The sequence below is a fragment of the Nyctereutes procyonoides genome, unplaced genomic scaffold (genome assembly GCF_905146905.1).
Source record: "Nyctereutes procyonoides isolate TBG_1078 unplaced genomic scaffold, NYPRO_anot_genome, whole genome shotgun sequence".
NCBI classification, from domain to species: domain Eukaryota; kingdom Metazoa; phylum Chordata; class Mammalia; order Carnivora; family Canidae; genus Nyctereutes; species Nyctereutes procyonoides.
Genome location: NW_026575145.1, coordinates 8,825,423 through 8,850,311, shown reverse-complemented (window position 1 = coordinate 8,850,311; position 24,889 = coordinate 8,825,423). Strand labels below are relative to the sequence as shown.

General features: G+C 35.7%; 1 protein-coding gene across 12 annotated transcripts in view; it reads left to right on the top strand.

The window, feature by feature from the left end:
- MIA2 (MIA SH3 domain ER export factor 2) overlaps positions 1-16,001 on the top strand; it is a 91,047-nt gene extending 75,046 nt beyond the window's left edge. For all 12 annotated transcript variants that reach the window (XM_055309076.1, XM_055309077.1, XM_055309075.1 and 9 more), the window contains 4 exons: positions 9,974-10,096; positions 13,430-13,488; positions 14,368-14,602; positions 15,672-16,001. In XM_055309076.1, coding sequence (XP_055165051.1) covers positions 9,974-10,096; positions 13,430-13,488; positions 14,368-14,602; positions 15,672-15,838 — 584 coding nt within the window. In that variant the 3' untranslated portion in view covers positions 15,839-16,001. The remainder of the gene's footprint in view (positions 1-9,973; positions 10,097-13,429; positions 13,489-14,367; positions 14,603-15,671) is intronic.
- Positions 16,002-24,889: the final 8,888 nt, after the last annotated feature.

Below are 24,889 nucleotides of genomic sequence, written 5' to 3'. Positions count from 1 at the left end.
TAAATATCTGCTTTGTGAAGACAGAGATTTATGTCACTTTGTTCATTGCTGTAGCCCCAGCATCTAGCACAATGCTAGACTCGTAATATTTGCTCAACAAATATTTGTTGAATAAATGAATACCCAAATAATTCTGAGAAAGCTTTTTTTTTTAATATTTGGAAATTATTTGCTGTGACATACATACTTAAGAATCTTTTAGGGGGGTGGCATAGAACATTTTCTTTTTTTTTTTTTTTTTGAACATTTTCTTTCAAAGATTTTGCCTTTAACATTCATTAAGAAGTTTTGCTGTGATAAAAATAAAGATAATAAGCTATAACCCCTTTCTCAAAGGACTTTTTGCAAGATTTTGGTGGATATTGTATCTCTACATCTGTATAGAGGACTTTCCTTTTGGTAATTACAAGTGTTAGTACCAAGAGTCCCTGTCACAGGCACTGCATAACTAGCTCTTCAAGTAAAATCTAATAGCTCAAAGCTGGCTGATCTTCAGAAATAACCTAGGAAACTTCAAGGAAAATGCAGATACATCTGGGTCCCACCTCAGATGAGGCATTCTGTGAATTTTGGAGGTAGTTTTTATTTCTAAAGAAACTGTGGAGGTTTTGAGGAGCAGCTACATTTAAAAGCCACTAATCTAAAAAAAACCCACCCCTCAAAACCCTACTAATTTAGTTATTGCCTTTATTATATGGGAGGAACACTGAGACCTCAAAGTTACTAGCTGACAGTCTTATGTTAAAACAGGTAGGCAAATAGTAGAGACTAGAACTCAGATAGTAATGGCTTCATTATTGTTCATTCATAAAATTAGCAGATATTTTCCATGTCCTTTAAAAATTGCTGGAGTTTATAATTTTAGATCTTTTCAATATTATTTCATAGATCCCTGAGTCTTTTTATTTTGTTAAAAATTTTTTTTTCATTCTTTTGGTTGAATAATTTCTGTTGATCTGTCTTCAAGCTTACTTACTCTTCCTCTTTCATCTCCATTCTGCTATTAATATTAAGCCCATTCAGTGAAAGTTTTATTTTTGATACTGTATTTTTCAGTTATAGAATTTTCATTTTTTTATACTTTTGATTTCTCTGCTGAGTTTTGTTTTATTCATTATAAGCATTTCATTGAGTCAGTTTTTTTTTTTTTTTTTAAGATTTATCTGTTTTTAGAGAGTGAGAGAGAGCATGCATGAGTTGAGGAGGAGCAGAGGGAGAAGGAGAGAGAGAGAATCCCAAACAGACCTCACACTGTGTGGAGAGCCTGACTCAGGTCTTGATCCAAGGACCCTGAGATCATGGCTTAAGCTGAAACCAAGAGTCTGATGCCTAACTGACTGAGCCACCCATGCACCCCTGAGTATAGTTTTTTAATAGCTGCTTTAAAGACCTTTTATGATAATTTTTTTTAAAAAGATTTATTTATTTATTTGAGAGAAAGAGAGCTCAAAAGCCCAGGGTGGGGTGAAGAACAGAGAAAGAGAGAAAGAGAGAGAGAGAGAATCCCAAGCAGACTCCCTACTGAGTGCAGGGCCCGACAGGGGGCTCAACCTTGCAACCCTGAGATCATGACCTGAACTGAAATCAAGAGTCAGATGCTTAACTAGCATCAGAGTAATCTTGAGGATCACCTCCAATGATTGTCTTTTCCCTTAAAATTGGGCCACATTTTCCTGTTTTCTTGTTATACAGAGTAAGGGGATTATATCCTAGACATTATGCGGATTCTGGATTTTACTGTATTTCTCTAAAAAGTGTCATTGGCTTTGTTTTATAAAATGTTAAATTGATCAAACTTAAAGTTAGGTTTTCCCTGTTTCGACAAAAGCTCTCCAGACAGCAGCTCTTGTAACAGTTCAGTTTTTAGTCTTAGCTGAAAATGCCTTAAGCTTGCTTGGTTCAGGGGTCAGCCATTGACTTAGGCAAAAATCTCAGAATATTAGGCTTACTTCTTTGGCTCTCCTGGGCTCTGTCCTTTGATTTTTCAAGCCACAATTTCTATGAACTTTGACTGCTCTGTGCTATAGCATGATTATGATCTGCCTTCAGGCTAAACTATAAAAAAATCGAAAACTCTTAGGGCACCTGGGTGGCTTAGTTGGTTAAGTGTCTGCCTTCAACTCAGGTCATGATCTCAGGGTCCTGGGATTGAACCCTGTGTCAGGCTGTCTGCTCAGCAGGGATTCTGCTTCTCACTCTCCTCCCCGCTCCCTTCCCAGCTTCCCAGCTTGTGCTCTCTCTCTCAAAAAAAAAAAAAAAAAAAAAAGAAAAGGCAAACTCACCCTGTAATGGTACCTTCTTCCAAGTTCCCACCCTTTAACCAAATCTGCCTATTTTTGTTCATGCTTCAAAGCCTTCAGGTAGTTATTTTATTTTATTATTTTTAAATTTCTGATGTTTTTGCAGTTTTATTGAGCTATAAATGATAAACATCATTGTATAAGTTTAAGGTGTTGCCTTATATATTGTGAAATGATTACCACAGTAAATTCAGTTAACATCCATTATCTCATATAGGTACCAAAAAATAAATCTATATTTTCCTTGGAATGAGAATTCTTAGGCTCTTTCTTAACAACTTTGCTGTGTGTCATAGAGCAGTGTTATAGTCATACATATATCCTTAGTACTTATTTATCTTATAACTGGAAATTTGTATCTTTTGATGATCTTCATTAAGTTTTCCTTCCCGGGGATCCCTGGGTGGCGCAGCGGTTTGGCGCCTGCCTTTGGCCCAGGGCGCGATCCTGGAGACCCGGGATCGAATCCCACGGCGGGCTCCCGGTGCATGGAGCCTGCTTCTCCCTCTGCCTGTGTCTCTGCCTCTCTCTCTCTCTGTATGACTATCGTAAATAAATTAAAAAAAAAAATTAAAAAAAAAAAGTTCTCCTTCCCTCTACCTCTGGTAACCATAAATCTGGTCTCCTTTTCTAAGAGTTTGTTTTTTGTTTTTGTAGATTCCATATATAAGTGAGATAATACAGTATTTGTCTTTCTCTGCCTAACTTATTTCACTTAGCATAATGTCATAAGGTCCATCCATGTTATCACAAATGGCAGGATTTCCTCCTTTTTTAATGCCTGTAACACTCCATAGCGTGTAGATAGCACATTTGCTTTACTTATTCATCCATTGATGGCTCTTAGGTTGTTTCCATATCTTGACTATTGTAAATAACATTGTAGTGAACATGGAGGTGCAAACTCTTTGTGTTGTTTCCTTTGGCTAAATACCCATAAGTGGAATTGCTTGATCATATCATAGTTCTACTTTTAATTTTTTAGGAATCTCCATACTTTTTTCTATTGTAGCTATACTTCAGGTATTTTTTGGGGGGTAAATTGTTAGGAGTTGTTATATGTGGGAGAATCAGTCTGTTATAAGCTCACTCTGCCATACTGGAAATGGAACCTGGTATCTTTTATTTTCTAAGTCTAACTAAAAATTCAAAATTGTGAGCTATGGGCGCCTGGGTGGCTCAGTCAGTTATGTGTCTGCCTTTGGCTCAGGTCATAATCCCAGGGTCCTGGGATTGAGCCTCCTGTTGGGCTCCCTGCTCAGCAGGGAGCCTCCTTCTCCCTCTCCCCTCTACTCATGCTCTATTTCTCTCTCTCTTTCAAATAAATAGATAAAATCTTTAAAAAAAATACAAAATTGTGAGCTTCTAAATTAATGTCTTCATAGGTGAGATATGTATCCATTCTATAGAAAGTATCTCCAAATAACGTACCTAATCTATTTAGGATAATACAGGGGTTGCCTGTGTGAACTCTAACATTCTTTTATATTCTTACAGCTTAGGTTACATACTGTAAATCAAGAATGATTTAGGTAAAAAAAGCATTTAGACTGGCAGTGAAGAAATCTGGTTTCTTTCTTTAAAAAAAAAAAAAAGGGGAGAGCACCTGGCTAGCTCAGTTGGTAGAGTGTGTGACTCTTAATCTCGGGGTCGTGAGTTTGAGGTCCATGCTGGATGTAGAGATTACTTAAAAACAAAATCTTAGGAAAAAAAAAAAAGAAATCTGGTTTCCAGTCTTCACTTTTTAAAATCTTTTCGTGTTATTTTTGAAACTTACCATCTCTTTGGACATCTGTCCTTTTATACACTGAGAAGGACAAACTGAGTGATTTGTGTGATCTGGTTAGCTGAGTGATATAAAATTGTCGCCAGGTATTAATGTTTGAGATTTGCTCAATAATTTTCAATCTTGTTGGTAGACCAAATAACGTATTACTATATGTAATGTTAGTAAAAACAAAAGATATTTATAGCAATGTTTTCTATTTTTTTTAAAGATTTAATTTATTTATTCATGAGAGACACAAGAGAGAGGCAGAGACACAGGCAGAGAGAGAAGCAGGCTCCATGCAGGGGCCTGATGTGGGACTCAATCCTGGGACTCTAGGATTATGCCCTGAGCCAAAGGCAGGCGCTTAGCCGCTAAGCCACCCAGGCGTCCTCCTATAGCAGTGTTTTCTGAACTTACTTGATGAACATACCTTTTTCAGTTTTTAAAAATCTGCTGACGGGGGCGCCTGGGTCTCAGTCAGTTGAGCATCTTCCTTTAGCTCAGGTTATAATCCCAGGGTCTTGGGATGGAGCCCTGCATGAGGGTCCCTGCTCAGTGGGGAGTCTGCTTCTCCCTCTCCCTCTGACCCTTCTCTCTGTTTGTGTTCTCTGTGTTTCAAATAAATAAATAAAATCTTAAAAATAAAAAAGAAAGGTAAATTGTTTTTAAAAAAACAACTTCTTACTGGGAGATTTCCTGTTCCAGGTCAACTGCAATTTACTTGAATTGGTGAATCTTGACAACAGTAAACTGTGATAAATTATGTAATACTTAGAGCAACTGCCAAAAAATCTGTTTAAAGAGGGATCCCTGGGTGGTGCAGCGGTTTAGCGCCTGACTTTAGCCCAGGGCGTGATCCTGGAGACCCGGGATCGAATCCCACATCCGGCTCCTGGTGCATGGAGCCTGCTTCTCCCTCTGCCTATGTCTCTGCCTCTCTCTCTCTCTGTGTGTGACTATCATAAAAAAAAAAAAATTAAAGAGATATATTAAAAAACACTAGATCAGATAAAATGGAATTCTGAAAACTGTCCAAGTAACCCATAAGAAAGCAGGAAAAAGAAAAAAGGAAAATAAACGCAGGGAATAAATAGAAAACAAAAAAATGGTAGATATAAGCCCTAACATATTAATAATTACATTAAATATAAATTATCTAACATTAATAGTTAAAAACTGGTTTGGCAGAATGGATTACAGAACAAATCATGACTCAACTATTTGTAAAGAAGTCATTGACATATAATACTATAGTTAGATAAGTTGAAAGTAAAAGGATGGAAAAAATACACTATGTAAACATTGATCAAAAGAAAACAGGAATGGCTATTATTAATATCAGATACCGTAAACTTAAGAGAAAAGAAAATTACTAGAGACAGAAAACATAACATAATGATAAAAAAGTATTAAGAAGACTTAGCAAACCTAAATGTGTGTACAGCAAGCGACAGAGCTACAAAATATATGAAGCAAAAAATGATAGAACTGGAAGGAGAAACTTAAGCACAGTTACAGTTGAAGACTTCAGCACCTCTCTGAACAATTGAAGAACAGCAGAGAGCTAGATAAATTTGAATGAGACCAGTCAATATTATATTTTAATATAGTTTATAAACATGAAAAGTTTAATTTATCTTATAGTTAGTTTGGGGTGCCTAACATTGTGCCAGTTATTATGTTAAGTGCTTTTTTATTAGTCATTCTAACACTCTTAGTGTTATTCCTGTTTTACAGAAAAAGAAACAACAAAGATAATATAGTAGAATCTTGTTTATTACAACTCAGAATTTACATGTTAATATTTACTTCAGGGGTGTGTGTGTGTGTGAGAGAGAGAGAGAGAGAGAGACAGACAGAGAATGTGTAAATAAAACATAAAAAGAGACAATAGCACACTATATAAATTAGTTGAAGTTTATTCTGTTTCCTTTCTTGGGACCATTACCGTGCTTCTTCACTAGAAGTGACTACTCATGAGTCCAGTGTGTATAAACTTAGATCCATATATTATTAAAAAATAAGTTATTTTTCTGTTTTATCGAGTTTATTTTTTAATTTACTTTTATTTTTTAAAAAGATTTTATTTATTCATGAGAAGCAGAGAGAGAGAGAGGGAGAGAGGTAGAGACACAGGCAGAGGGAGAAGCAGGCTCCATGCAGGGAGCCCAATGTGGGACTTGATTCCAGGTCTCCAGGTCTCCAGGATCAGGCCCTGGGCCTAAGGCGGCGCTAAACCGCTGAGCCACCCAGGCTGCCCTATCGAGTTTTTTTAAAATCAGCATTATGTTCTTGAGTTCTTTCCATTTTAATATAAAGTTTACTACCTTAATTGCTATTCAGTATTTATGTATATAAATATACCACAATGTATTTATCCAGTGTCTGTTGATGAGCAGTTAGTGTCCAGTGTTTCACTATTAGTAACAGTGTTGTAGTTAACACCCCTTGCAAATGTCTTCTTTAAAGATGAATCCAAGAAATGAAATTGCTGAGTAATAGGATAAGCATATTTTTAGTTTAATAGATATTGCCTCATTGTCCTCAAGATTGGCTGTGCATGAAGTATCTGAGAGTAGTTATTTCTCTAGTACTTGATGTAAAACTTTTTTGACTGTTTCTAGCAATATGAATTAAAATTTTTATCTCATTTATATATTTAGTTCTTTAATTAGTGAGCTTAAGTATCTTTTCATGTTTGTCATTTGTATTATCTGTATTTATTTGCTATAAGTTGCCTGACCCATTTTGTTTCTTCCTTAATAGAAATTCTTTTTAAGATTTATTTATTTATTTAATTTATTTATTTATTTATTTATTTATTTATTTATTTATTTATTTATTTAGAGAGAGACAGAGACAGAGACAGAGAGAGAATGTGGCATAGGAGGCAGAGGGGTGAGGGAGAGGTACAAGCAGACTCCTCATGGAGCATGGAGCCCAGTACGGGGCTCTGAGATCACGACCTGAGCCAAAACCAAGAGTTAAATGCTCAACTGACTGTGCCACCCAGTGCCCCAAAGGGAATTTTTAATATATTTTGTATACTAATCTTCTGTCTTTTGCAAATATTTTCTTGATTTGTTATTATACATGTTATTGTTATTTATGTTTCAAATTTTGTTATAGGTAAGTTAATCTATGTGTTTTTTTTAATATTATATTTGTCTTAAGACTTTTTCCTAGATCAAAACGATATTCTCTATTTTCTTCTAAAAACTTAAAAGTTTTAAGTTTTTGATCTGGATTTTATTTCAGTTTTAGTGTTTAGTGTGAATAGTTTTTTTTTCCCCATTGAATAGACAGTTATTTTGATATTGTTTATTGGTTCTTCAGTTTGAAATACCACTTTATCTTAAATGTCTATATTTGCATATATCTGTTTCTTAGACATTCTTTCTATACCATTGGTCTCTTTATTCCAGACTCAACCTGTATCAATGCTGCTATCATTTACTTTCTGGAAATTTTGCTTTTCATTCCATTTAAATTGCTTAATTATTAGAATAAATTATTTCATCATGTTGTAGATGAAGATTTTAATTAGACCTGAGAAAAATTCTAATTCTTTAACCATCTTTATAATTCTCTTTTGTTTCTGTTATTGGATAGAACCCAAAATTATTAAAATAGGTACTCTGGGAACTATTAACAGTCTAAGATTTGTTATGGAATGAAAAGAAATAAGCAACATTTTTGTTTAACCCAGACATATTGAGTTTTATTTTTAGTTTATGAAACTGCCTCTTATTACTGTGTACACATATTCACAGCCTTTATTCATTTTTCCCCTGATCCTTTACCTTCTCCTATTCTTTCTTTTTAATCATCTCTTTTAAGTAGAAAATAAAGGTATGAAATAAGCAAACAAGGAACTGTCTTTATTTTCTGTATTTCAGTATCATTAGTCATATGTCTTCCACATAGCTTTATCTTACTACATTGTGTGTGTGTGTGTGTGTGTGTGTGTGTGTGTGTGTGTGTGTGTGTATGTATTTGAGTTTGGTCAGAATACCCTCGTTTGCTTGTTCAGCCTTCCTTTTCTCTCCGGGCAAGCTTTATGTCCTCTGTAACACCACCATTTGTGATTTCTCCAATCAGAATTCAGTAGGCCACCACTCATGCCACTCATAGAATTTGTATACCTCTTTATTAAGGCATTGGTCACATTGTATTTATTACTGTCATCATTAGACTTTAAAAGCATGCACAGTGTCAAAAACTTTGTATCACTAGTGCTATGTATACAATAGGCCCTGGTAGATTTGAGGAATAAATTATTTTGGCCAGTGGAGGGCACCATGGGTATATGACTTATATAGCAAAATTTTGTATTTTTTTTAAATTTTGTATTTCTGAAGTTGCTAATATTGTACAGGTGTATTTTAGAAGCAAAATTATGATATGGTATCTTGAGACTTGATTAAAAAGACTTGGGAAGTTTCAGGTTTCATCATTTTATCCTCTTGTCCAACTCTGCCATTTAATTAATCCCATGTTTGAAATAGAAAGGGATAACTCAGTTTAGATCTCAGTGGTTCGTGTTGGCCTTTCCTTTTATTGGGCTAATTCAGACCCACTGAGAGAATCTTTCAGAATCTGTTTGCTTAGATTCTGAAAGAGGGAGGAAATGAGCCCGACTATGCATTCAGATCTTTCTCTCCTGATTCACATTTTTTGGCTCTTGGGAACTCATTAAATATAATTATCTCCATCAACTCTGGTTGATGCTGAGTGGTTTCCTTGCCTTTGTGTGGGAGAGGTGTGTCAAATGAGGTCCCGTGTGGCTGAGTCAGATGAGGAATGGCATATCCAATGTTGTGTGGAGTTCACGTTATGAACCACTGCTTAGGGCAGTCATGGAAGGCAATTTGCAGCTGTTTTTCCATATCTATATATGGATAAGAAGGGGTCACATAAATCTGTCCCCTCTGACTTTCCTCTTATTTTGAGTTGGGCGTATGCATACCTAATCTATCAAAATCTGTCATTACCTGGCAGATCTCATAAAAGATGAGATCCACTACCTGTATTTTTTCAAGAATGATGAGTTCTACAAGAACCCAGGAATGAGACTTTTGTGACCCCTGGGGACAATGGAGGGTGACTGTGGGAGCACCTGAATCAGAGTGTGTGCCTAGATTTGTGTCTGTCCAGGTGTCTTCAATCTGAGCATTGTGAACCTTCTGTTCATCTATTGAGTGAGGGATCTTTCCCTTTAGTTTTGGAGGGGTGCTAAATTCCAAAGTATAGAAGTTACTCAAATTTGATCATTGATGACCTCTGAATATTATCTGCTTTGATGACTCTTTTATCATTGTCTTTTCTGCCACATTTCTTGATATGCTTCCAACATATTTCTTTTTTTCTTTCTTTGCTAAGTGGCTGTCTTCTCAATATTGTTTTTGTTATGTTGATATATTTATTTCCTTCATTGAATTGAAACTTTGAAAATCCAGAGTATCATATCATACTTATGTGTACTACAAAGATAAAATTATTGCCTTTATTTATTTTTTTTAATTTTTATTTATTTATTTATTTTATTTATGATAGTCACAGAGAGAGAGAGAGAGAGAGAGAGAGAGAGAGAGAGAGGCAGAAACACAGGCAGAGGGAGAAGCAGGCTCCATACACGGGGAGCCCGACGTGGGACTCGATCCCGGGTCTCCAGGATCGCGCCCTGGGCCAAAGGCAGGCGCCAAACCGCTGCGCCGCCAAGGGATCCCAAATTATTGCCTTTAGTAAATAAATAGTTTTCCTAAAATTATTTACTATTGTCTACCAAGAATATGGATCAGTTTTTTAGGAAGCAAGAGAAATGTCTGTCCAATATATTAAACTTAAGGAAAATTGATTTATTTTTATACTAATGAAAATATTTTAAAAACTTATTTTCTAGGCCAACCATATCCTGATCCAGCTCTTCCTCTTCAAAGGCAAGACAGATTTTATTCTAATTCTGGTAGACTATCTGGGCCAGCAGAACTCAGAAGTTTTAATATGTCATCTTTGGATAAAGTGGGTAAGAAATACTTTGAGTATGTATATGTATTTTTAATAATGGTGGCACACTAAGGAAGTGGCAGCTGAAAAAAAAGGACTAATAACTGTTATCTCTGGTAGCTCTTAAGACCAGAGTCTTTCCTGAAAACTTTCTAGTTTTATGTTTCTTGTTACATTGTATGTATCTGTGGCATCTGCAGATGTGTTAATGGTTGATTTGGGCACTGTTGTAATGGGTTTACTACACTTAGTTATGGTGGCAGATTTTATTCTGTTCCATGACTAACTTTTTAATTTTTCCAGTCCACTTATATACATCCTATTTAGTAATTAGGGAAGTTAAGCTAGTGTGAATGGATATGTGAAAATCCACCAGAAAAATAATTTAGGTTCATGCTTTGTTGCTGGTTTAATCAAGTACTTTATTTAAACATTTCATATTCAGATAGATTTGACTAACATTTACTGAGCAACCTACTATTTGTCAAGCGCTCTTTTCCTTAAAGTGCCTCACAGCAAAACTCACTGAAATTGGGAAATATATGTATCCAGTGTATCAGTGAGAAGTGTGTGACATTAAAAAAATTAAAAGAAAGTAGAAAATTAAAATAAATTTATTAGTAAAAGGTTTCCTCAGGACAAGGTATATATTATTTGCAAGGGGATGAGCATTATCATCTGGTTGAAATATTTATTATTTTAGAAAATCTTTTTTGAATAATAAGTGAAGAAGGAGATCTATGGCTGGGATTTCTGTTATTAGTTATAATTAAATTCTTTCTAACCTTTGGATTTTGAAATTGTTTTCTCCCATTAATTCACACTTAATGGAATGAAACTATGTTATTGAATATCTATTTTTTTTAAACAATGTTTTTTTTTTAATTTTTATTTATTTATGATAGTCACAGAGAGAGAGAGAGGCAGAGACACAGGCAGAGGGAGAAGCAGGCTCCATGCACCGGAAGCCCGATGTGGGATTCGATCCCGGGTCTCCAGGATCGCGCCCTGGGCCAAAGGCAGGCGCCAAACCGCTGCGCCACCCAGGGATCCCTGAATATCTATTTTTAAACTAATGCTATTTAAAACTTTTTACATGTCGTTTTTTGTTATTATTGAACAATATCCAATTATTTAGATAATTTTTAAGTGCTTACTGTTTAGAAGGTACCCTATATGACATGGCAGAGAATATAATTATAATAGGGTATAGTTTCTGCCTGTCAGAAGATAATAATTAAATGTGGAGAAAGAAATATATATCTTTAATTAATAATGACCAGAGTAGTTGAGTTCCATTAGAAAATATACTCTGTTCACAGAAAGAGAGAACAATAACAACAACAACAACAACAACAACAACAACAAAACAGGAAAGAGAGAACTGTTATCTAGTTGAAGGATCAGGGAAAACTCCATGAAGGAGGCAGCATTTGAGCTGCTTTTGAGGGAATTTGAAAAATTGGTTGAGTGGTGGGGGTCTGTGCCAGTAATGATGAACAACATAAGTAAAAAGAAGAAAAGAAACAGCACAAATCATTGATGAATAATGGCTATAAAGCCAAGATGTTAACCATTTGACAAAATCTTATGAAGGTTACATGAATTAATGTGTGTTGAAGTATTTTGTAAAAAGAAAAGTTCTGTATAAATCTAAATGTAAAACATTATTGGTTTGTCAGTATGCTACATGGAGGAGAATCATCAGAGATCTGATTGAAACACATTGACTAGCACTAGTGTTTGTAAATGTTTATTGAATGAAAGTGAATTATTAATCTTCACTGTAAACTTATGAAATGGACATTATTATCCTCATTTTATAGATGAAGAAATCAAGGCTTAAAAAGGTACTCAGTGTCTCAGGTAGCAAGTGTAGAGGCAGGACTTGAATCCATGTTTGTCTGATTCCAGAGCTGTGGTCTTGATCCCTATAGATTATTAAAATGAGGTGGTAGAGGATCCATCCATTGATACACTAAATGTCTATAGAAAGCTTACCATATTACAGGCATTATGGTAGTTGCTGTAATTCAGTGGTGAATAGGAGCTCAGCATTCCTTATAACTTGGAAGACATATGTGCAATTGCACTATATAGTGATAAAAATGAGTATAAAATGTAATGGAACCATATGGGGCACTCATTAAGATGAGGTATTGGGGTTTTGAGTGTGGGATAGTCAGATTTTTTCCTGGAGCGTGTATAAGCTGAGAATTTAAAGATCTAGAATTAGTTGAACCAAAATGATGGCAGTAATGTTCTAGGGGGAGAAAATAGCATTTTTAATAGGAGGAAAGATCATAGGAATGTAAGTTTATTTGTTTACAATTGTTTTTTTTTTTTGTTTACAATTGTTTTACAATTGATTACAAAAAGTTAAAGTTCTTAAGTGACTGGTGTAGTAGGTTTGAAGAGAACAGAGATTTAAAATTGCTGAGGAGAAATGTGGTTTGGAAGATGCAGAAAGAAGGCTGGTCACTGTGCAACTGCAAGTAAGGCTGGAAGTCTGTCAGCTTGGAGTGGTCCCGTCTACCCAAATCTGTGGTTTATTTTACCCGCAGACGTGCTAAGTGGCTCAGATATAGGTAGAGTGAAAATGGAGAGTTGGATTAATACAGGGCTAGGATGTGTTGTCAGGCACATGTGGAAATATGGCCAATTGGGTAAGGACATTGATGATTGGATGCAGTGATGGACTCTGAAGTCCAGTTTTAGGGAAGGAAATGAAGGGAGGAGGAAACTGAAGAAAATGAAGAGAGACCAGAGGACTGGAAGCTTCAGTGACAAGAACAGGTGTAGGGAGAATAACTACATGAGAGGCGAGGTGAAGGTAGGTAGTTGTGGTCAGGGAGAGGGTTGTTTGAATTTTTCTTCTCATGGAGTGAGCAGTTAGTTCTTGATGATAAAAAGCTCAGGAACATTTATTTTGAACAGCAGCTAAATTCATATGTTATTCTGTATTACCTGATGGAGGAATTAGGAAGGTGGGACGAAAAGAGGAAAAGGAGGGAAGAAGGGAGAGAGGGAGAAAAGAAAGGAAGGAAAGAAAGAAAAGGGAGAGGGATGCTACCTCCCAGAAATCTCCTTATGATACTCTTGCAGCAGGGCTGCCTAGGAACAAGCAACAGAAATCACTGCCACATGGCCTTTGCAGAACTTTGAATGTGCCAACATTTCAAGTGTCTTAAAGCTGTTCTTATGGCCGTAATGCAGGATCCTGGTTATCAGGCTGGTTTATGTGCCACCAGGGGGAATGGGGAAATACCAGCAATCCTTTGTGATCTGGAGATATCCTAGCAATGGAGTGACTAGTCATGTATTTTTTTTATGGTTTAACTTTCATGTTTAGATGGGCCAATATCTTCAGAAGTGGAAACCAGTAGAAATGATAGCAAAGACGACCTTGGTGTAAGTATTGAAAGTGGAATTTTATCAACATATTCAGGAGCTTTCTAGTCTCTTGCTTTACTAGAATAGAAATTTCACTAGCAATCTAGTTTTTGATAGAAAGCTGCTTCTCTCATTTTGACCAGTATATGTACTTCTTGCATAGTATTATAGCTGTTTCTTTTCTGGATTGTACACTCTGGTGATAAAGTACAATTTACAGACTAGAGGCTTGAGTTAGTTTATTAAAGTTAAACAATTTGGGTTTTCCCTCTCGAATTTTTATTTGAATGTTTTATTTTTTTTTTAAGTTTTTTTTTAATTTTTTTTATTCATTTATGATAGTCACACAGAGAGAGAGAGAGAGAGAGAGAGAGGCAGAGACACAGGCAGAGGGAGAAGCAGGCTCCATGCACCAGGAGCCCGACGTGGGATTCGATCCCCGGTCTCCAGGATCGCGCCCTGGGCCAAAGGCAGGCGCCAAACCACTGCGCCACCCAGGGATCCCTATTTGAATGTTTTAAAGGATATTTTTGTTACTATGTTTACAATTTTTGCTTTTGGTCACTTTATTTTGCGTTGAAAATATAAACATAGACATCTTTTTTTTTTCAGTGTATATTTGAGAAAAGAATGTATATTTTGGTACTCTTGGATTATTCTTGTGTTTTATCTTTAGCCAGAATATTACTTTGTTTTGGTTAAAGCTGTTTTCTTTTGGGTTAATATTTGTGATGAAAAAATCCATCTGACATAGAAAACAATCTTTCTCAGGAGACTATGAAGACTGTCACAGACTGCTTTCTGCCTAGGTGCTTTCTTCTAGACCTAAGATTTTCAGGAAGATTATTGCAAATTTTGCTGTTGTTTTAGTGACTACCATATGTCAATTTGTTATAGAATTTAAATGTGCCTGATTCATCTCTCCCTGCTGAAAGTGAAGCAACTGGGCCTGGCTTTGTTCCTCCACCTCTCGCTCCAATCAGGGGTCCATTGTTTCCGATGGATACAAGGGGCCCATTCATGAGAAGAGGTCCTCCTTTTCCTCCGCCTCCTCCAGGAAGCATGTATGGAGCTCCCCGAGATTATTTTCCACCAAGGGATTTCCCTGGCCCACCACATCCTCCATTTGCAAGTATGTTTTTCTTTTAAACTTAATATATGTTTTATAGAGTAAGTCAAAGATAGAATTCTATTTCTTATTCATATTGTACGTTTTTCTAGCTGTGAATATACCATTACTGTTACAAATTGGGAAGGCAGCCAGCCATTAGTAGACCGTAATATGGCTTCCACATGATTGATTCTAATGATATGGAATTACTTCTGTGTTTCAGTAATCGGGAAAATCATTGGCTTTTTGCAGTAGTCTTCCATTAGGACCAAAATTATTTGTATCTTATTTGATTGGAAACTGGTTACTGTATCAGTTAGTAAAAATAATTACAGCTTATATTTTAGCATTAAAACTACTGGCTGAAGTATTTTTAAAATACTTTTTCATAAGTAGTTCCTATGTAATCCTACTTTTTTAAAACCTGAACTATGTTTATCATGTTTGGACTAATTGTTGAATTTACTGAAATTCTTTCATAGCCTCACATAAGAAAAAAGAATGATTTTTTTGTTTTCTAGCTATATTTTGCCATTTAGAACTAGATTTTTCTGTAGAATAAATACATGGTTACCAAATACTAGGCAGAAGGCTATTATATGCCTGATGTGGTATCTCTTCCTTCATTTCTCCTCTATTTTAAAGTTTAAGGTGAATTAAAATGAATTTGGGGGAATTTCAAGGTAGTCTTTGATAAACCTGTAAATGTCTTAGGATAATACCAAATTAGAATTGGGAATTACTGATCTGAATTTTAAGTCTGGTGAAAATTATACTACATGAAAAATTTAAAAAGTAAACCTCATATATTTTGGAATAATTCTCCTTTTTAAAAAGTGTTAAGATGTTAGGTTTTCATAGGATGAAAATTGTCTCTAAAATTAATGATATTCCCTTTAATCATAAGCAGTTGAAGAGAGTATGCTTTTTTCTATGCTGTAAAAATTCATTTGTTTGATCAAGTAATTATACTGATGTCAATTTTGGAATATAAAGATAGGTGTACTCTAAGGTATAAACTAATCATTTGTAGAACTGCAGTACAGGTACTTAAAGTTAAAAAATGTTTTTTACCAATCTCTTTGAACAGTGAGAAATGTCTATCCACCGAGAGGTTTTCCTCATTATCTTCCCCCAAGAGCTGGATTTTTTCCCTCACCCCCACATCCTGAAAGTAGAAGTGAGTTCCCATCAGGGTTGATACCATCTTCAAATGAACCTACTACTGAACATCCAGAACCACAACAAGAAACTTGACAATATTTTTGATCTCTCTTCAAAAGTAATTTTGACTTCTCTCTCATTTTCAGTTTAAGTAACTGCTGTTACTTAAGTAATTCTACTTTTGCTCAAATTGAAGCTTAATGGAATTATAATTCTCAGGATAGTATTTTGTAAATAAAGATGATTTAAATATGAATCTTACGAGTAAATTATTTCCATTTTATTTTATTGTAGATAGTATAATTATTTTAATTTGATTAACAAATCCACTATCACATAAGTAACAATGGGAGTTTTATATATATGTAATCTTGCAGTTGGGGATGTTTTAAACTCCGAAGGCTGTGTCTTTTTGCCAAGAGCTGTATCTACTATGGTTGTAGACAAATGTGAAAGTAACTTTATGCATAATTAAATAAATTTTAATTGACTTAAAGACTTGTTTGGTATTGACGATAATAATAAATCAGCTAGTTTTTTGTAAATATGTCTCCATTAGTTAGTTTTTTACTTTTCCCAATAGTTTTGAGGCTCAAAACTAATGCTTTATCTGGGCTTTTCCCATTTGATTATCTTTTCCAAGAGCGTACCCTCTTTCTTGCAAGTGGAGATGAATGATCAAAAGCAACATTGATTTTATTTTATTTATTTATTTATTTATTTATTTATTTATTTATTTATTTATTTATTTCGTTGATTTTAAAGAAAACCAGGATATTGTTTAAATGGTAATTTTTCAGTTTCCATCTTTTTTAGTTCATTCGCTAGCTTTTTTTTCTGGCTTGCTTTTCTCTTAATTTGCAAGGCATTTACTGTTTTTAGTGGGGATTGTTGAAATTTACTACAGGAATACTGGATTTGGACTCAGTATCTTTAGAATGTTTTCTTCACCCTAAGCTGTTTCCTCAGGTTTGTATTCTATTATCATTAGTCTTCTTGCACATTAATATGATTATGAAAGGAAAGATAATTAAGTATAGCTAGTAGTATTACAGTGCTTCTGTTGAGAAGTTGGTTGTTTTTATCTGTTTACTTGGAATTTCTCTTCAGTGCCAACAGACAGAAGATTAAATATTCTTGAACAAAGCAATCATGCACTTGTAATTGGAACACTTCATGCCAGCATTTCATTTCCCCAGATGTCCTCTGGAACACTTCTTGTGAGGTATTTCTGCTCCCTCTCCATTCTTACCTCTGCCTGAGGAATAAAGGCTATTAAACAGAAAGGCTTCATGAAGTGAATTGCTTGGAGAGAGGATTATGTAGATTGAGGACTGTAAAATCATCATTACCAAAAGCCAGGTTTTAGGTGAAATAGCTTTTTTTTTAAGTTGGAAACTTGGAATGTGAAAGGAAGAAAACAGAATAGTGATGCAGAACATTCCAGTGAAGTGAAACTTTAGTTTGTTCCAGGATGCAGGAGACCTGTTTTGACTCAAGACAGAAAAAAGAAGGGAGAGGGCAAATCAAACATGACCGAGTGGTAATAAAGTAAGGAAGCAAAATCACAGGAAACAACAGTCCATGAGAGCACAGTGAAGGACAGAAAGACTTGATATAGGATGAATAGTTTGAAATATTTTGGGATTCCAGAATAAATGAACATTTTTAGCTTTAAACTTTTTGCTTTTATAAAGAACTACACCAAATGGAAATAAATCAAATAATCATATTTTCTCTATTTCTTATTCCCGATTATATTTTCTAGTTAGTGTCTCGTCTCTTTTTCCCTATTTAATTCCAGAATTTTAGAATTTTAGAAGGTATACCTCTAATCCTTGACTTATCAACTTGATTTATTACATTTATCAGTTTGTGTATTAACTCCTTGAGATGAAAAATTAGGACTTAACACATACTATTGCTATCCTCATTTTCCTTTCCTCTTCGTGTTTGATACGTTTCCAGCTTAAAGTTTGCTATTGTTACCTTTGTAATTTTTATATATTTAAACCTTTGTTAACACTTTTTTCCTTCATTCCTCTCCCCACTTGCCCTACTCTGGCCAAAATCCTGTTTTCTTTTAGCTATACATTATATTTTCAAGGTTGCTAATAATATTATGCCTACAAGCATAACTATCTTCTATACTTGGTCCATAGTTGAACTAAAATTCAAAATCAGTAGCATTTATATCATTATTATTATTTAAATATTGTTCACTATTTGGCCAAATTATATACTAAATTTACATTTCCGTCTCTATGAATCCCAGTATCATAATTTCTGGATCACTCTCAAGAGAATATTCTTAAATATCAAGGTCACTGAATGATTTTTTTCTTACCCTACTCTCTTTCCCTCTTTTCCAGTAATGACACATTTTATACTTCTGTCAGGTGTACAGTCCTCCTTCCCACTTATTTAATGTGACTTCTTTTTTTTTCTCCCTCATATTATTTGCCATTATTGTTGTCTTAATTAAAAGAGAATTTCTTCATGTTTTTTCTGTTGGATGTATTATTATTTATTTTTTTCTCTGAAACACTTTAGTCTTAGGGTCCTTTGTCCTCCTGTTACAAACTGACTACTGGCTGGTTTGTTTAAGGTAGGCTCATGCTCAGCATGGAGCCCAACATGGGGCTTGAACTTGCAACCCTGAGATCAAGACCTGAGCTGAGATCCAAGAGTTGGACGCTTAGCCAACTGAGTCACCCAGGCCTCCCCACTCCCTTTTTGGTATTAGTTTATATGGATACAGAATTCTAGGTCAGAATTTTGAATATATATTGTTCTTTTAACATCAATAGCAATTAATGTCAATACATTTTTATTTTTACATCAATTGTTTCTAGAGAAATCTGAAGGGAATTCGATTCTGTTCTCTTTGTTGGACACCTAATTTTTTCCTATAAAAAGTTTTAAAGTTTTTTTTTCTTTATCTTTTGTATTCTAAAAATCATATGAGTTTTCATTCCTTTCTGGTTAGTCCAGGTCTTCTGAAAAGCAAAACCCAAGATGGAAGTAGATGTTGAAGAGATTTATTGAGGGAGAACACCTATGAAAGATGAAGGGGAGAGAGTTCAGAATTAGGTAGAGAGAATCTTCAGATTGTGATTCAGATTGACATCTGTTGAAAGGAGAGAGGGAAGGAAGGAAGAATGGGTAGGCAGAGCAGATTTACGGTACGGTGCAGTCCTGGAAGAGCCAGTGCAGTCCCACTGCAGCCATGGCAGTTCCCAGGACAAGGATTGTCTGTTAGAGGAGTCCCTCACTGGGTAGGAATAGCTCTGCTCTAGTACCCTTACATGTTCTGTCCTTGGCTGGGAGCACCCCCAGGGAGAACCTGGTCTTGGTGTGAATGCAGAAGGTGTAGCAAGAGACTGGGAGCTGGCTGTACTCAGCAGTTTCTCTCATGAAGGTGGGATAGGATGGGGTACTCCTGGCTGCCACATTGTGGTAGGCACTTAAACTATGAAGATGTATGTCCTAAAACTGGGAAATTTTTTTCTTTGGTAAAGTCCTTTTCTACTTTTTCTCTCGTGAATTTCACCTGGCCCACTCCCCTCTCCTTTTCCCTGGAAAATTTTGTCAACTATATATTGTTCACGTAAAGTTTTTTTTTTTTTTCCAGCAATCATTAATCTTTGAGAGCATTTTTTATTATATTTTATTCTATTTTCATAGATCTTGTTCTTTTTTGTATAGTGCTGATAATCTTGAATTTCTCCATAGTAAATTAGAGGTTTCTAATAGTGTTTCTCTGAATTATCTGCTTTCTCTAGGTTTAATAATTCTGTTTGCTTCACTTGGGCTTATTCTTCTTACATGCTTGGTCAGCCTTGAGTTCATGTTTAATGAAGATGAACTGGTTAGCTGATTCTAGCTTATATCTTTTTTTTCCTGTGTAACAAGGATAGTTTTCTTGTTTGATTTCTTCCTGGGAAATCTTTGTGTTTGGAAGGGGGTAGGTGGTGGGAGATGGAGGGTGGGGTGGAGACAGAATCTGTGACTTGCAGGCTTTGGTGCGATGACTCTTAGGGAGCTGGCTGATTGAGTGTAGGCCCTTCAGATACCAGAATGAGAAGGCCTTCATCTAGGATATCACCATTCACACTAGAAGTTTTGTGTGTTACAAACACTTCAAGTTCTTTAGGGAATTCTCTCTCTAGTCTTTTAGCTGGAGGCAAATCCCACTCACTGCCTTGTTCTTGGGGTAGTGGCAGGGGAATGGTGGCACCAACATTTAGTTCTGCTAGCCGACCTTCAACTAATCTCCCTATTTTCACACTCATCCCTCAGTTCTATACATTGTATAGTAACTGGCTCTGAGCCCAGCTTCAGACTATCAGGCCTACTGACTTCCAGTTCCTGAAACAGATTCTAGGCCATAGCTTTCTTGACCTACTTTATCCTCCAATCTAATCCAGTCTGTTCCTCTGTCCTTCAAAAAATTTTGAAACTTCATTTCTTGGTGTCCTTTTTTGCTCTTCTTAGCATTACAGTGTTTATGTCTCTTGGCTCTTATGTCTATCACAGTGGGGCTTTGCGGGGCAGGTAAGTGCAAGTGCTTAGTCTGCCACTTATAAAGCTGAAGTTCTCTGTTGCTGTTGTCACCATCTGGAAGGGTAATTAAAGGAGTAGGGCAAGGTTCAAAATCATGAACTGAGTATTATTTTGGACTGACAGGCAATAGGCTTGGACCTTTCAGGGAAGAATACTTCTTGGTCCTAGTTGGATAATTTTCCCTCCACTTTGATCTTATGTTATTTTATTTTATTTTTATTTATTTTTAATATTGTATTTATTTATTCATGATAGAGAGGCAGAGACATAGGCAGAGGGAGAAGCAGGCTCCCTGTGAGGAGCCCAATTTGAGACTCAATCCCAGGACTTCGGGATCACGCCCTGAGCCAAAAGCAGATGCTCAACCACTGAGCCACCCAGGCGTCCCTCTCTTCTAATCTCTCAGCTCCACTTTTCTCTGTCAGTTTCATTCCCATATACATTATCTGTCCATGTAGTTGCAGCATCTCTAGATTAACATGGATGGTATATTTAGTGTTAAAAATCTCAGGAAGGAAGAAAGCCCTTATTTTGCAATTTCAAGCAAAATTCCTGGAGACAGCTCTTACTTTTCTGACTTGGAGTAAAGTTCCATTTACAAACCAGTCCCTGGTGTCTGGGGCATGGGATCAGGAGCCCTCACCTGTGGTTGGACAGGATAAATCCCATCTGAATTACATGGAATAAATAATTTTCTTTTTTTAAAAAAATTTTTTTAAAAATTTATTTATTTATGATAGTCACAGAGAGAGAGAGAGAGAGAGAGAGGCAGAGACATAGGCAGAGGGAGAAACAGGCTCCATGCACCGGGAGCCCGATATGGGATTCGATCCCGGGTCTCCAGGATCGCGCCCTGAGCCAAAGGCAGGCGCCAAACTGCTGCGCCACCTAGGGATCCCTGGAATAAATTTTCTACTAGGAGAAGGGTTCTGCATGGATGGCTGAGCAGGCATAAATATTAGGGTCTGTCTTACCCAGAGGAACAGTCTTACCCCTCTTTTCTTAGAAAGCTAGGTTTTGTTTTTTTAAGGTTTCCAACTTACATTGTGTGAAAAATGTAAAAAAATGTGAAGCATTTTTAGATGTCAGAGATTGTTTTGGCCTTAGTTCCTGTGACCATTCTACTTTGTTTCTGTTTTCCACTTATTTCACTTAGCATGATGCCCTCCAGGTTCATCCAAGTTGTGGCAAATGGGAAGATTTCCTTCTTTTTTAGGGCTGCAAAATATTCCATTGTATTCGTTTCCATATTACAGTCTCTTGTAAATAATGTTGCAATGAACATTGGAGTGCAAGTATCTTTTTAAGCTACTGATTTTATCTCCTTTGTATATATACTTTGAAGTGGAGTTGCTGGATCATATACTAGTTATGCTTTTTATTTTTTGAGAACTTCCATGTCATTTTTCCATAGCAGCTGTACTAGTTTACATTCTCATCAACAGTGTACAACTTTCCTATTATCTTTATCCTCACCAGCATTTGTTATCTTTTGAGATAGATTAACAGGTGTGAGGTGGTATCTCATTGTGGTTTTGATTTGCATTTCCTTGTTGATTAGTGATGTTGAACTAATCTGTTAGCCACTTGTATGTCTTTGGAGAAATGTCTCTTCAGATCCTCTGCCCATTTTTTAATTGGGTTTTTTTTTTTGTTGTTGTTGTTGTTGTTTTTGCTGTTGAGTTGTGTGAGTTCCTTGTATATTTTGTATATTAACCCCTTCTTAGGTAGGTGGTTTGCAAATATTTTCTCTCATCCTGTAAGTTGCCCTTTTATTTTGTTGATGGTTTCCTTTCCTGCGCATAAGCTTTTTAGTTTGATGTAGTTTTACTTATTTTTACATTTGTTGCCTTTGCTTTGGTGTCAAATCTAAAATACTACAGGACCAGTATCAAGGAGCTTATCTCTAGTGTTTTCTTCTAGAAGTTTATGATTTCAGGTTTATGTACAAGTCTTTAGTCCATTTTGAGTTGATTTTTATGCATGGTATAAGATAGAGATCTAGTTTTACTCGTTTGCATGTGAATATCCAGTTTTCCCATCACCATTTATTGAAGAGAGAAGGTCCTTTCTCCACTATATATTCTTGGTGCCTTTGTGGAAAATTAATTAATTAATTGACTGTATATGGATGTGTTTATTTCTGGGTTTGCTACTCTGTTCTATTGGAATATGTGTTATTTGTATGCCAGTGCCATACTCATTTGGTTATTATAGCTTGGTAATACAGTTTGATGTCAGAAAGTGTGATGCTTCCAGCTTTGTTCTTTCTCAGGATTCCTTTGGCCATTTGGAATCTTTTGTGGTTCCATAGAAGTTTTAGGATTTTTCCCCCCTACTTATATGGAAAATGCCATTGGAATTTTGAATAGGAATTGCATTGAATCTGTAGATCACTCTGGGAGTATGGAGATTTTAACAACATTAATCTGAAAAAAATTAGTCTGAAGATTTTAGATCTGTTAATTTGATGATCCTTGGATTGCAAGATGTCAAATATAATCTGTTGATTTTACTAATTTAGTAGAAAACATGATGGAATCAGTCAAGTAATAATGTATTAACAGAAAACTTGATCAACCAGCCTTTAAAAAATTTCCTACATTTTTTGGGTCCACAACCATGGCTGAGATAATGTTTGTAAAGGGCCAAAATTATATATATATATAAATCCGGGATCCCTGGGTGGCGCAGCGGTTTGGCGCCTGCCTTTGGCCTAGGGCGCGATCCTGGAGACCCGGGATCGAATCCCACATCGGGCTCCCGGTGCATGGAGCCTGCTTCTCCATCTGCCTATGTCTCTGCCTCTCTCTCTTTCTCTCTCTGTGACTATCATAAATAAATAAAAATTAAAAAAAATTATATATATATAAATCCATATATTTATATATATATAAATTCCCAGGTAAGGAGACTTCTTAGTTTCCAGAAATGATTACAATTACAAGGTGTAGTGACTGCTTTTATAGTTATCCTGCCTGTCTCTTTCTAGTAGGTAGGCTAACCATAAACCAACTCTACAATTTTTCTTATTAAAAATAAGAGTGAAATAAAATTATACACATAGATTATATAGTGCATTTACATTTTCAGTGTCTTCTCTCTCTCTTCCTCTCACACACACGCACACACACTTTATATGTGCTAGACATAAATTCATATACCTCCTGCATGAATTATTCTGTTTCTTTGTGATTCAGTAGAATTGGTGATACACACACACACTTGCTGAAATATACCAAGGGCAGTTAACACAATTCAAGAAATTCAGCAAGAATACTGGTACATGGGAGTATGGAACCTTAAAACTTAATATCTATATATTTGAAAAACTAAGTTGAAAAACTGTGTTATCCACCAAATAATATTTATTATAGTTGTAGTCTGAAGAGTGATGGAATTAAAGTCGTATAATATAGGGATCCTGTCACCTGGGTTCAAATATTGCTCTACCACTGACAAATTTTATGACCTTGGACAAGATTCTTAACCTTTCTGTGCCTCCATTTCTTCATACGTGAAATGGGAGTGAAAGGTATTACAGGGTTGCCGTGGGATTAAATAGAGTACTTTCTAAGAGAAGTGGTTAATCATTAAGTACATGTCATAATATTTCCTAGCTAATTTATTTAGTGTTTTCTCAGATAATTTCAGTAAAGTAAGTATTTTTTATTAAAGCCCATTCTTATTTTGTTTATTTATTTGAGAGAGAGAAACCATTCAGTGGGGAAGGGTAAAGGGACAGGGAGAGAGTGTTTCAAGGAGACTCTGTGCTGAGAGTGGAGCCCAAAGCAGGGCTCAGTTTCATGACCCTGAGATCATGACCTGAGCTGAAGCCAAGAATTGGATGCTCAACTGACTGTGCCACCCAGGCGCCCCTAAAGTCCATTCTTTTGAACAGACTTTTAACTATCTTGTGTGAAAACCTTTCTAAAATGTATTAAATGTTCCATTAACTAATACAGATGTTCTGAAGATAACATATTTTCCTATTGATTCAGGGTCATGAAAAATATTTATCACTGCCACGTATTTCAAGCTTGTTTTAGGGCTATTTGACTGTTTCAAGTTCTTCCACAAATGGCTTAATTTAATTATGTTCTTTTCAGATGTGTAAACTTCTATTTTTTCACAGTCACTCATTTCCTCCATGTCTAATCTATTGTGTTGAGAAACCAGATGAACAGACTTATTAGAATTATGCTGAAAGTAAGAATAAGTGAGCTGAAAGGAAGCAGAAGTGGCTTTTCTGATGTGATGCCGTTAAGCATCAGTGCAGGGAATAAACTGTCCCCTAAGGGTTTTATACTTCTTTCTGGATCCTTGGCTACACTCCAAGTAGCTGAAGTTGTTTTATACAATGCCTGTATTAGATAAGAATTACTCTGATGACAGTAGTACTTTAAATTGAAATATGATAGTGACAATATTAAATAACTATTTAGAACTTTCCTACCTACAATTAAGCTAGTCTTAAACTCTCAGTAGATATTTGAGCCTCTTTCCGCTTACTGTGATACAATCATCCATGAATGAATGACAGGCAATATTCTATCCTCCTCCCTCAGTCACATTTTA